This window comes from Herpailurus yagouaroundi, unplaced genomic scaffold (genome assembly GCF_014898765.1).
Source record: "Herpailurus yagouaroundi ecotype Mexico unplaced genomic scaffold, PumYag 159, whole genome shotgun sequence".
Taxonomy (NCBI): domain Eukaryota; kingdom Metazoa; phylum Chordata; class Mammalia; order Carnivora; family Felidae; genus Herpailurus; species Herpailurus yagouaroundi.
Window position 1 is genome coordinate 1,300,943 of NW_024412400.1, and position 13,954 is coordinate 1,314,896.

General features: G+C 56.3%; 1 protein-coding gene across 1 annotated transcript in view; it reads right to left on the bottom strand.

Moving 5' to 3' along the window:
- Nucleotides 1-444: 444 nt before the first annotated feature.
- The window catches only part of SNRK (SNF related kinase), a 70,879-nt gene continuing 57,369 nt past the window's right edge, over nt 445-13,954 (bottom strand). Inside the window, exons 7-10 of the mRNA XM_040479720.1 lie at nt 2,785-2,915; nt 2,047-2,135; nt 1,681-1,818; nt 445-724 (exon numbers count right to left, since the gene is read on the bottom strand). Coding sequence (XP_040335654.1) covers nt 445-724; nt 1,681-1,818; nt 2,047-2,135; nt 2,785-2,915 — 638 coding nt within the window. The remainder of the gene's footprint in view (nt 725-1,680; nt 1,819-2,046; nt 2,136-2,784; nt 2,916-13,954) is intronic.

The following is a 13,954-nucleotide window of genomic DNA, read 5'->3' on the forward strand; positions in this document are numbered from 1 at the left end:
GGCCGGCTGTCTCGCCCGGCACCCTGGTGTGGGCTCACCCCTGCGGATGAGGGGGCCCGCGCCCCCCCCACCCCCGTGCCGTGGGGCCGCCCGCACCTCTTTCACAGGCGCGAGGACGGGGACTCTGGGGTTCCGGCTGCGGTCCTGCCGGGCGTGAGGACCGCCCGGGAGGGCAGGGCCCCGCTTCCTTCTTCGCTGCCAGCTGCCCCCCTCTGCCTCACGCGGCGGCCGGCACCCCCCCCCCCCCCCGTCCCCCTGCCCGGGCCCGCGTCCCTCCCGGCCGGGCCACCACGCACCTGCGGGCCCTTCCTGCCACTTGGGAGGGAGCCGGGAGGGGCTGAGGACCCGGTGGCTTCTAGACCCGTGTCCCTCGGGGCCCGGCACCTGGATCCTCCCGTTCCTTCCGTTCGCATCGGTGGAGGCGACCCCGGGGGCCCGTCCGGCCTAGCGTGCCGGAAGCCCCTCCTCCCCGCCGGCCTCTCGGGGCCGCCCGAGGTCCCGCCAGGCCTCCCCGCCTGCCGGCGCGGACGTCTCCCAGTTGGCCCCGCCTGGTCCCCGCCTGGTGGAGGGCGCTCCAGGGCACAGGCGGTCGGTGGTCGTCCGGGGCTTGACCGGAGCTCGCTCGCGTTTCCAAACACCAGTGAGCGGTAGCCGCCGCCGAGGTCCCGGGCCCTGAGCCGCCTCCGGGAGCCTCCCCGCAATGCAGCCCGGGCGCCTGGGTTTGCTGGGGAAGGAGAGACGGCAGGCGGGTCGGGGGGCCAGCCCCCGGCCTCCCGCAGGTCCTGGCTGTGGGGCGAACGCAGGCGGGGGTTGGGGGGCGAGAGGCCCGTTAGCTCAACTCCCCGCCCGGGGTGGGGGGGGGGGGGGGGGGTGCCCACGGCCGCCCGCGACGGGCGGCCTCTCCAGGCTGGGCCTGCTCGCCCCGCGAGGTGCGCCCCTCGCTGGAGGCTGCCTTCCCCAGGAGCCTCCCCCGACCTTCCTCGCCACGAAGCGACCTTCCTCCACCAGGGCGAAGCCAGGGCTGCGTGGGGAACGCGGCACCCCCGGCGTGCCGGGCACACGGGAGCCACCTCCGCGGGGGCCGCGGGCCTCAGGAGGGTGGCCGTGGGACCGGCCGGGCTGTGTCGCGAGGGAGGCTGGTGGTCCCCGCGCCCACCCGAGCGCTCACCGCGGCCCGCACCCCGCACCTCCCTTCCTTAGCTCTCCTGCGCGCCGACTGGGCCCGCGCTCGCCTGTTTCTGGCCTCCCCTCCGCCCTCGGGGCCCGCCAGGGATGGCGCCCGCCGCCTCAGGCCTCCCGCTGGCCACGCGCGAGGGGACACCGCCCCGCTCTGCTCCCCGGTTCTCACGGGTTCGGCCGGGGGCGCAGCTGCGTGACCACCCTGCTCGCGTGTCCTCAGCCCGCCCGCCCGTCCCACAGAGCGGACCGGACCGGACCGGAGGCGCCCGCCCTACCCCCCCCCCGCCCTGCCCGCGTGGACCCCCGAGGGTGCAGAACGGGACGGCACCCCGAGGGGACCCGGCGGCGTCCCCCAGGGCGAGGATGGGCCGGACCCGCAGGAAGGGCTGCTGAGCCCCGTGGGCGCGGCCCCGTGTTTCTCAGAGGCGGACAGAGGAGCCGCCCACGCTGTGGTCAAGCCCAGAAGGCTGAAAGCGGGTCTCTGGACCGCAAGCCCGTCACCACCGGCTCTCAGGGACGGTGGCGGCGTGGCCGCACGGCAGGCCCAGGAAAGGCTCCCCGGCCGCCCAGGCAGAGGCCGGGCCGGGGGTGACCGCAGCCCTCGCCGGGCAGGAGGGGGGCAGGGGCCGTTCCTCCGGCCTGCGGGCGGGGGGGGGGGGGGGGGCGTGGAAGGCGTCAGGCGGTCTCTCCCCCCGTGGCGACTCCCCCCACCCCACCTCCCGGAGGTGCTGCGATACTGTCACCAAGCCGCGGGTGGCCGGTGGACCTTGATCCCGGGTCCCTCCTCAGCCCGACCCCCCTCATGCAACCGGCATCACCGCTGGTTCTGTGCCTCCTATTTGGCGGGCACCCCTGGGACGGGCCGGCCTGTCAGGCCCCACACGGGGGCCCCGGGGGCCCCAGAGGCCCCAGGGGGTCCCGATGCCTGGGCCCGGTTTCCGCTGGCGGAGCCAGCCCTGGGCGAGGAGGGGTCAGGCGGTGGACACTCCTGTCCCTCCTGAGGGCCACACCGTCACACTCCTTACCGGCGGCTCAAAAGCTGAGACTTCAGGGCAGATCTTTATCTCAGTGGCTTTTGGGAGGAAGCGAGAAGCCAGTGGCTAGGGATGCCCGGTCGCACGATGGAGCCGGAGCCGGGGGCCCAGTGTCCCTTGAGATGCCCTGTGAGCCTCACTTGCCTTACATGGTTCTTTTAAAACTGAGGCAACCGGGGCACGCGGGGTTCCCGCAGGAGTGCCGCCGCTCTCAGCCCCGCAAAGGCCCGCATCGGCCAGGACGGTACCGCGGCCCCCCCACCAGCTGCCTGCCGGCGGCCCTCTCCTCCGCCCTGACCCCGCCGCCCCCGCCCCTCCCCCCCCCCCCCCCCGGAAGGAAACCAGCCAGAGGAGACCCAAGGCCGAAGGCGCAGAACCAGAGGCCCGGCCGTAGACGCCTCCAGCTGAGTTATTTCAGGAATGCCACCGCCGGGAGGAGGGCACGTGGCACCGGCCCTTGGCCGAGCCCGCGTCCCCCACGCCCACCCAGGGAGGCTTGGAGAGAAGGGGGCCCGACCCAGGCCGGGGCCGCTGGAGCCCGGAGGGAAGACGCATCCCTCATCCCACCCACGAGAGGGGCCACGGCGTCGTCTTCGGAGGACGGAAGACGCTCTTCCTGGGCCTGTCGGGAGGCCCCTTTGGCCATCTTCTCGTCCCAGCAAAAGTAGGCCCCCGGGAAGGCTGTGGGACGCAGCGTCCTAGCTTTCCAAGAGGCGAAGTTAGGAGGTCTTAGAAGACAGCCGGGGGCCCCACCCGAGCCCTGTGCCCGGCGGGCGGTGAGTCCGGGACGGGCCCCGTGGCGGTGGGTCCTGCTCGGTGACGCGGGGCCTCTGGGAAACAATCACCTGGACCCTGTCGGAGCGGACGCCCTGGTCCCACCCCTGGGCCTGAGGGACAGGACTTTGGCAGCTTGGCCGGAGTCTGCATCCCAGGGGATGCCTGCCGTGGTGCCCGTGCACCCCGAGGCTGGGGAACCACGGTGGGGGCAGAGGCCCTTCTCGTTTCTCTCCCGAAGGGGCTGATGCCAAAGGCCCTCCAGAGCCAGCCTCCCACCCCCCACCCCCCCGCCTTGTCACCATGGTCACCACGAGGGGGGGGAGGGGGGAGGGGAGGGGGAGACCCCACCGGGACCTGACCAGGGGGCACAGGAGCAGACTCTGGCCAGCCCCCCCCGGATGCCGCCATCGGATGGCCTCCCTCCTCCCCAGGCCTTTGTAGGCCCTGAGATATCGGGGCAGTTCAGGGAGGGAGGGGGCCGGATGCCTGCCGACAGCGACAGCCGCGTGGGCCTCGAGGGATTACCTTAGACCAGGAAAAGACCGTGGTGGAGTTTGTCCCTGAGCGCGTGGTGCAAGTCACGCTGACGGCACGCGGATCGCAGACACCGCGGCCTCCTCTCTAGACCGTCTGCAGGGCGGTGAACTTGGCGCGCGAGGGGAGCAACCGGGCACAAAGTGTCCAGGGCACGTGGCCCCCTCCGCGTGTCCTCTCTCTCGTGACTCGGGCAGGAGGACGCGGGGCGCGGGTAAGCCCAGGCCGGCGGGCCCTCTCGGGGAGCAGGACGCCGCAGCCGTCCCCGGACCCCAGCAGGCACAGGGCAGCCCGACCGGCCCGGGGCGCGCAGAGCTCGCGGCCGGATCTTCGCCTTGCACTGCTGCTGCCCCCCAGGACGTGGTGGCTGGGTGCCGAACACCCGGAGGGCGCTGCCTCCGTCTACACAGCTGCCTGGCTCGGAAGAGGGAGACCACTCCTGTCTCCAACCCCGACGGAGACCGCTGAGCGGCTTTAAAGCAGCCTCTCCCCGCCCCCGCCCTGACCCCAGAACGCAAGGCCCCAAAACGGGCGCCACGGGGCCGGCCCATCACAGGTGGAGTCAGCCACATCCAGACGGGGAGACCGGAGCTTTCCACGGTCCCCTGCCCCGTCCTGAGGGCGCCCTGCCCTGACGGGCAGCTTGCAGCCGCTGCTTAACCAGCCACAAGTCACTCTGCGGCGCCTCACGTTTGGCCCACGCCCGAAGGAAGGACGCAGGCTGGGGTTTGCGTCACGACCCGAATCGGCCCGGCCACGTGGCCGACTTCCACCCGAACCGTGGGGTCCACCAGGCGGTCGTTGCTGTGCTTTCCACACGCACACGCGGAAAGCCCCGTTTCCCACAGACCGCGGGCATCTTGGGGGCGTCCCCGGTCGGTCCCAATTTCCTCCCGGGGGGTGGGTCCCAGGGAGTAGCTAGCCGGCCCAGGGAGGCCTCGGCCAGCTGGAATTCTTCGGGGACCGTCGTGGGACCAGCTGTCTCAGCCCCGAATCTAAATGATCTCGAGGCGTGATGACCTGCCTCCTGGTCTCACGGGCAGGTCCACACCCCCCCTCCCCCCGGCCCCCCCCCCGGGCCCACTGTGTTACCAAATTTGGAATTTTTCAGGTGTTAGAAGGGTAACGGGATGCAAAGGCGTGTCACGTACAGGCGCCAGTGGGGTTTAAAGCGGAACCTTCTAGGACGAGGTGTTCACACTGCTTTGCCCAGCTCTCGGGTACTGGAAGGTCGAAGGTCATGTCGAAGGCCCTTCTCGACCCTTCGCATCTGGGTGGGCAGCCTGAGGGGCGGGCTCTGGGATGGGGCCAGTGGTGTGCCCTTGGCCAGGCCCCTGAGCCTCAGCGCCCCCACGCGAAGCAGGGCCAGCGGCCACCGGCCCATCCCTCAGTGGGGCGCTCTCAGAGCGACCCCCACGCGCTCACTCTGCCCCTCCCAGGGGCACCTCCCAGGACCTGCTTCCATCTCACTCTCCACAAGCTCGGGGGAGCCCCTGGTGCCCAGAGCCCATCCACAGACCGCTCGGCCTCAGAAGTTCCCAGGCTCACCTTCTCCTCGCAGCCTGCGGTCTCCACTGCTTGCCTCCTCCGTGCTTTCTCTTACGCCCACGCTGGAGCGCGTCTGGACTCCTGTCTCTGGCCTTTACCGCTCCCTCGGGGCCTCTGCTCTTGCCAAAGCCCCCACCCCTTTTCAGTGTTGAGATCACCTCCCCGTACTTGTGGGGGACAGACCTGCAAGGAATCTGTCAGCCAGGTGCATCACCCACGGGGCCCAGCGCAAGATGAAAATGCGGTGTCCTTGCTGGAAAGGTATTGAGAAGTTCAGGACAACAAAGAGCAGAGCGTTGACTAAATCGAGGGGGCCCTTCTGAGCCGGGGCCAGGGGTGGGTGACGGGCCTCACACACTCAGTCTCCACCTTCATGCCGGCCTGCCACCAGGCACCGCTCCTTGCAGCAGTGCCCCCCGGCCTCCAGTGCCTCCGGTATTCCAGTCCAGAAATCAACATCCTAGGGAAAGGGGGAATGAGCCAAGAGGCAAGGTAGACAGTCCCTCAGCAAAGTCCACTCCGGGCTCCTGGTGATCCCCATCCGCTCAGCTGTTCAGTTCTCTGACCCTGGCGTTCGGCTCCGATTCCCTCCCCGGACTCACCCTCCTTGGAACTCTCAGGACCCTCCCAGCGGTGCCCTGCCACACGTCACCATCGCCGGTCTTCCTCTGGTACTAGTCGAAATCGTCATGTCATCCCTAAGGGGACTATGAACTCGCAAGGACCAAGACTCAGCTTTTTCTCGCTTCCTAACTTCTCAACCTGTGACACTCTGCTTCGAGTGGGGTGTCCGCCAATACTCTGTTCTGGAGTCAGGGGTCCTCACAAATACAGCATACTGGGAGTCCTGTCGGCTCCAGGAGGGCTAAATCCCACTTCCGCTCCTCATCTATCCCTCCCCAGATCCCAGGGGGGCGGCTGTGGGGGCAGGAAGGCAAAAGGGCAACCTGAATGAAGTCTGATGTGTCCTTCAGTGGAGGGCTTAGGAGGTACGTCTCAGTGGTGGGTCAAAGTGGCCCTTGGTCTGTCCTAACACGCTTTAAAAGCAAGACCCCCAAGGGATCTTCCTGATTCCGAGTAACTGTATGCCCAGATGAAAACCAACACTTTTTACGTGAATAAAACAATCCAGCACTCAACAGTGTGAAATGTGTCCAGGATTGTAATAAAACACTATCAACCGAGAATTCTGTACCCGATGGAAATGTCCTTCACGAATTAAAAGTACTTTTTTAGACAAGTAGAAGCTGACAGAATATACTGTCAGCAGACCTGCACTGTAAGAAAATTTCAAGTTCTAAAGACAGAAGGAAAATACCCAAATGTGGAGTGATAAAGATACACGTGCTGGTAAAAGAAGAGACGTTCCCCCTCGGTTTCATCTCTTAAAAAGAAAACAATTTAAAACAAAAATATTTATGCCTACGTAAAAATAAAACGTATGCCAACAATAGCACAATGAATAGGGAGAGGAAAGTGGAAGTATACGGTTGGAAGGTTCGTACGTTGTGCATGAGGTAGATTGTGGGGTTTTCTGTTCTGAGAGAGAGAGAGGGAGGGAGGGAGGGAGGGATGATGTGTGCCAGCAGGGGAAAGGAGCAGAGGGACAAAGAGAATGTTAAGCAGGTTCCACATTCAGTGTGGAGCCCGACATGGGACTCAGTCCCACACCCCTGGGATCATGACCTGAGCTGACAAGAGTTGGATCAACCAACTGAGCCACCCAGGCGCCCCTCGATTGTGGTTTTATACATGGATGTGTGTGTGTGTGTGTGCGTGCGCGCGCACACATATGTACATACATGTATATGTATATAGGTCCCTATAGCAACCACTAAAAAATTAAAGAGGCACAGCCAAGAAGCCAATAAAGAAGCTCAGTTAAACAAAAAGAAGAGAGTAAAAGAGTGGAAAAGAAACAAGAAACAAACAGAAAACCAGAAAGATGGCAGATTTAAACAACCAGGTTGATAATTATGCTAAATGCAATTGACCTAAAACACTCCAAATGAAAGGGAAAGATTCGCAGATGGCATACAAAGACCCCACTATATGCTTGCCATCTGTAAAAAAAAATCCAAAAACAAAATAACTCTACCTTAAATATAAAGACAAAGGTTAAAAGTAAAAAAGATGCAAAGTAAAAAGATGGAAAAAGATACAGTCCTACAAATCAAAGAAAGCTGAGTGGCTATATCGCACCAAGGAGATTTCTTGATGAAGAATAATTTAGCAGTGATAAAGAGGAACATTTCATAATGATGAAAAAGATCAATTTGTCAGGAGGGTTGAACAATCTTAAATGTGCATGTACCTGACGACAAAGCTTCAGCTCGAACTAAATAAACCTGATAGAACTAAAAGGAGAAACAGCAAATCCACAATTACGGATTTCAATACTCCTTCCTCACAAAGTGATACGAGACAAAAAGTAAGCATACAGAAGTCTCAAATCGACATTGGTAAGCAACTTAACTAACTGACACACAAAGAACACTTTACCAAGAACCGTACTTTTCCGGCATTCACAAAAACATTCACCAAGGGAGTCCATTTAGCTGAGCCATAAAAAGAGTTTTGGTAAGCTTAAAAACATTTAAATTATACAAAGCATAACTTCTGGCCAAAACAGAACTGCACTAGAAATTAGTAACAGAAACTTATGTGGAAAATCTCTAAATATTTGGAAATTAAATACCTTTCAAAACATAACATGATTTAGCTTTTAAAAGGGTCACTCACACAAAAGACTCCGAATAGCCAAAATAATGTTGAAAAAGAAAACCAAAGCGGGAGGCATCACAATCCCAGACTTTAGCCTCTACTACAAAGCTGTAATCATGAAGACAGTATGGTATTGGCACAAAAACAGACACATAGACCAGTGGAATAGAACAGAGAACCCAGAATTAGACCCACAAATTATGGCCAACTAATCTTTGACAAAGCAGGAAAGAGCATCCAACGGAAAAAGACACTCTCTGTAGCACATGGTGCTGGGAAAACTGGATAACAACATGCAGAAGATTGAACCTGGACCACTTTCTTACACCAGACACAAAAACAAACTCAAAATGGATGAAAGACCTAAATGTGAGACAGGAAACCATCAAAACCTTACGGGAGGAAACAGGCAGTAACCTCTTTGATCTCACCACAGCAACTTCTTACTCGACGTGTCTCCAAAGGCAAGGGAAGTAAAAGCAAAAATGAACTATTGGGACCTCATCAAGATAAAAAGCTTCTGCAAAGCAAACAATCAACAAAACTTAAAGGCAACTGGCAGAATGGGAGAAGATATTTGCAGATGACATACCAGATAAAGGGTTAGTAACCAGAACTTAGCAAACTCAACACCCAAAAAACAAATAATCCAGTGAAGAAATGGGCAGAAGACATGAATAGACACTTTCCCCAAGAAGACATCCAGATGGCCAACAGGCACGTGAAGAGGCTCAACGTCACTCCTCATCAGGGAAATACAAATCAAAACCACACTGAGATACCACCTCACACCAGTCAGAGTGGCTGAAATGAACATATCAGGAGACTCTAGAGGCTGGTGAGGATGTGGAGAAACGGGAACCCTCTTGCAACTGTCGGTGGGAATGCAAATTGGTGCAGTGTGGAGGTTCCTCAAAAAATTAAAAACAGGTCTATCCTATGACCAAGCCATAGCACTGCTAGGAATTGACCCAAGGGAGACAGGATGCTGATGCACAGGGGCACTTGTACCCCAACGTTTATGGCAGCACTTTCAACAATAGCCAAATTATGAGAAGAGCCTAAATGTCCATCAACTGATGAATGGAGAAAGAAATTGTGGTTTATATACACAATGGAATACTACGTGGCAGTGAGAAAGAATGAAATCTGGCCACTTATAACAGTGTGGATGAAACAGGAGGGTATTCTGCTAAGTGAAGTAAGTCAGAGAAAGACCGGTATCATGTTTTCACTCATGTGTGGAATTTGAGGAACTTAACAGAAGCCATGGGGGAGGGGAAGAGGAAAAATAGTTTCAAGCAGGGAGGGAGGCAAACCATAAGAGACTCTTAAATACAGAGAACAAACTGAGGGTTGCTGGGGGTGGGGAGTGGGGGGAGGGGAGCCGGGGGAGGGGCACTGAGGAGGACACTTGCTGGGATGAGCACTGAGTGTTGTGTGGAAGCGATGAATCGTGGGAAGCCCCTGCCCAAACCAAGAGCACGCTGTATACGCTGCGTGTTAGTATGTTAGCTAGCTTGACAATAAATTATATCCAAAAAACAAAGAAAGAAGACAAAAACAAAACAAGACAGTAAAAGGATCACTTGCACTGCCGAATGGAGAACAGACAAGAGAAAGGCAAGGGCAGAAGCGGCAAGGTGCCCCAGGAGGAATTTACAGTCGTGCACTCGAGTGCGTGTGAGTTGTGTGAAGAGGATGGTGTCATGGGCTAGAGTGTTTGTAGTGAAGGCAGTAAGAAAGGGTGAATTTGTGTGTGTGTGGTTTTTTATGGTCTTTTTTTTTTTTTTAACGTTTTAGTTATTTTTGAGAGAGAGAGACAGAATCCAAAGCAGGCTCCAGGCTCCGAGCTGTCAGCACAAAGCCCGATGTGGGGCTCAAACTCACCGATCGGGAGATGATGACCTGAGCCGAAGTCAACGTTTAACCAACAGAGCCAGCCAGGCGCCCCAAGAAGGGGTCAATTTTTGAATGGTGCATAAGATTTTCTGTTGGGGGGTACTTAGGTGCTCAGTCATCTGAGCGTCTGACTCGATTTCAGCTCAGGTCGTGATCCCAGGGTCATGGGGATCAAGCACACTCAGTGCGGAGCCTGCTTGCGATGGTCTCTCCCTCTTCCCTCTGCCACTCCCCCCCCCCCGCCCCCTCCCCCGGCTCGCGCACTCTCCCTCTCGCTGAAAAAAGAAAAAAATTTAAAAAAAGGGAAGGGTGATACCAAGATTCTTGTACAAAAAGGAGGTTGAGAGCGGCCACTTACGAGACGGGAAAAATGAGGAGGGGAAGGATTTTGAGGGGAAGGTTGTTAAGTTGCGAACACGAACTAAGGTGCTCATCAGACACATCCGTGTGGCTCAGTCCAAGAGGTTGTTGGAGTCTGGTGTTCCTGGGATGTGGGCTGAATGTATCTTGGGTTCTATCAGCACGTAAACTGAATGGGATGGCGGAGAGACTGAGCGCAGAGAAGGCTCCAGGAATGAACTTGCAGTACTCCCAAGTTCAGTTTGGGAGAACTAGCAGCCGGGGGACGGGAAGCCGTGAGTTGAAAGTGGGCCCCAGAACAGCAGGGGGTTCACAAGGAAGGCTGCCCAACTCCTCACACGCTACCGTGGGCTCGAAGCTGACCACTGGGGTTGTGGCCGCCAGGGCCTAAGGCTATGGCGGGGGGCCGACGGGAAGGGAAGAGGCGCAAACGCGTGCAGTTTCTTTTGGGGTTTCTGGTAACGCTTGCACAACATCTACACGGAACCCCCTGAATCGTACAAGCGGTGCATCTCAAAGCCGTCTTTAAAAACCGACCACTGGTTTTAGCACCTGGAGGTGACTGCTGACCTTGAGCAAAGCAGTTACCGTGGGGCGACAGCAGCGAGAGCCTGACTGGAAGGGTCCAGAGAGCGAAGAGAGAGAACGAAGACATCTTTTTAAGACAGGGGAACAAAGTCCAGTTTGTTTTGTTTGCTGTTAGGGATGATCTAGCAGAGAAGCGAAGACCGATGGTGCAAGAGAAAGGAGAGAACGGCCGGTAGTCCCCACGGCTGCCTCACTTCTACCTGGACAGGCTCAAGGTGTGAGCGAAGGAACTGACCTTGGAATCCCACCGCCGGGAGGAAGGGCGGGCCACGCGGCACAGGTGAAGGTGGGGGGCGCAGCGGGAGCCTGCGGCCCTTCCTTCCCTCCCGTCGCTTCGGTTCAGCCCACCGTCAGGGAGCCCGGTGGCCCAGCCAGGTGAGGAAAGCGATGGACCCGGGGAGCAAAGCATAGCTGATGGGCAGTCCTGGGGCCACCTGAGACTTGCGGTCAGGAGTTTCAAGCAAGAACAGGCACAGCTCGATTTTTTCCAGTCACCTCTGGCGGCACAGGTGCACATGGCGCAGGCTGGGTCTCGACACAGCTGCACTCGCGAGAAGACACAGAAACGCGGACTCGGCTTATATTGCTGAACACCAATATGCCACTTTATTATTTGGATTGTTTCTTCCCATCTGTCACATACCTGTCAATGTTTACACAATGAGGAAAATCCACCAGCAGTGGAAGCAACCGACCAAATCAGCTGATGATTCTGTACCCTCTTAACACACATCGGTTCTTACTTGGTAGGGAGACCCTTACTTCGATTCAGTCTCACGGCTATTCTTAAGATCGGTGTCGAGATTGTCACATCTTTAAATACAGATAGAATTGCCAGAGGTACATAATTTTATATATATATATATATGTGTATATATATATAATATATGTACACACACGTACAGAAAAATACAAGACTAATTGTTTTTCCACAATATTTAATTTACACACTACTATAACTCTATGCAACTTCTGAAGACAGGTTAAGGGGTACAAGAAACTGTTTAGAGCTAGTAAAGAGTTTGGTCCAACATTATCTTCATGTAACGGGTATCTGCTCCCTCCCTTTTATGTGACGACGTACTATGACATACAACACATGCACAGTCATTCACTTACGAACAGGTGAGTAAGACGCCACTCAGACTGACCTCTGTACACCCAGAGGGCCAACCAAGCACACGCGACTAATAAGGCTCTATGATACAGCTGTGCAGCATGAACGGTCAACACTGCCGCTCCTAGAGTGAGCACCACATATACGTCGGAATATAAAAAACCATCGGAGACCAAACACACGTGGGTTAGTTAAAAGGTGCCATTCCAAGGCTATACATAATCACAGGAAGAAGTATTTACATTACTTGGAAAACAGCTGCAACAAAGAGTTTATTGCCAATGCCCTTTAGAAACTTCTCTCCTACGTTTAATACAGATGTTACGCTCACTGTCTATGTGAACCACACATCTTATTTCTGGCCCTTTATAAGATCCCTGCTCAGAATTTCAAGCAAATATGTTCTATGGCTTCACCCACACATCTTTTCTGGTAGCTTTCAGTTATAAATATCACAATGAACTAGAGCTGTAGCTTAAAACATATCTAGCCTAGGTCTAGAAAGTAAAAGAAGTATTTTAAGTATCACCTTTACTTAGTTTAGTAAGTATACTGTGAAATTCCCTAGTGCGGACTAAACTATACGCATCGTGAGTAGCAGAATCAGCGTGTACTTGGAGGAGCCGAGAGCCATGGAATGCAGTCCTTGGGTGCTCTGCCCCCTCTGCGGACAAAGCGACGGTCACTTCAGAGACACGAAGGGAAGCTACTGGGAGTGGGAAGGCCCCCCACCCCCGGCCCGGCCGCATCCCACCCCCGGTGTGGATAAGCACCGCTTTGAAGACCCCCCCGGGGCACAGCTTGCAGAGGCGGCATCCGGCCCCTCTCAAAGTTAGCAATCTGCAATATAGTGCCTCTTATGAGACAAGACGCCAGGAAAGAGGATTATCTGGTCAAAAGTCGTCTTTGTACAGGAACAGTTTAAAGCAAGAGTTCTTCGATTACTGTTTTGGCAGGAAGGCAAAGTGGAAAACACCTCCAGAAAAGAAAGAGAAAAAGAAGAAGAAAACCAAAACAACAACAAAACACAAAGCAGGCTTTGTGCGTTTTGTCTGCTGTACGTGTGAATTTCACTCTTTTATAGGTGTATTTTTTGATCAGCCAATTCTCCTAGCTTACTGGACAGCCAGAGAACATAGAAGAATGGAAAAAACAGAAGAGACCACCGAATTACCAAACTGCGAAAGATCACATCCCAGTAATTTTTTCTTTTCTTTTTTTTAATTTATAGGCTTTTGACTTTGCCACCCTCTGTGTGCACCTTTGCTTCCATATCAGGCCCTACAGTTTCTTCTATCTACAAGGTTTTAAAGGAAACCCTAGGATGTGCCCTACGGGAAGGAATTTACACCGAGCATCTTTTTGTTCTGTTGGACAGACGTACACTCTATAAGTAGAGTTAAGACACCATCAGTTCACTTCATCACGTTACAAAATAAGATTGTCTGCTTGTAATTTACCACTACGGGGGAAGCTGCCTTATAAATCTAAGTACTTTATCTCACCTAGTACAAAACAAGAAAATCTTTTTCAGTTAAATTTTACGAGCCCAACCTTGTTTTCACACTAGAGCTTAAGACAAACAGGTGTGGGTGTATCGAAATCATGGTTTTAAGGTTCTCAGTGCAGACGCTCGCTGTACTCCGCCCCTCACGGGCCTCGGGAGGCGGGGCTCGCACGCGCTTGCTCGCTGGCTCGCTCGCTCGCACGCTCGCTCGCAGGCTCCAGGCCCGGCGGCAACACAACGTTATTGCTTTGGTTCGGTCTCGGACAGCACGGCGTGTGCCTCAGGGCACGGAGTTTCCGTTCTCGCAGAAGGTCAGGACGGGAATTTACGTTTCTCACAAGGAGACAGAAGCATTTTTTCTCTCTAGATTAAGTGCAGGACATCCAATTTCTAAGTGCTCCGTGTATCTTAGGTCCCAAATATACATTTTAATTTAATCCTGATCATCCACATTAAAATTATAAATGTAAAAATGACACAAGAGACTTTTCGGCTGGAAAAGAAAAGCAGTGTCTAGCAGCATGCACAAAGACCATGCATTGTCACGTCGGCAGGCGAACAAACGCGAAGGTAATAAATAACTGCTCCGAACGCCCCCTCGAAGGGAGGAAGCGCGGAGAGCGGCCGGAGGGGCGGGCCGGAGGGGCGGGCCGGGCCGGGCCGGGCCGGGGCGCACCGCTCTGG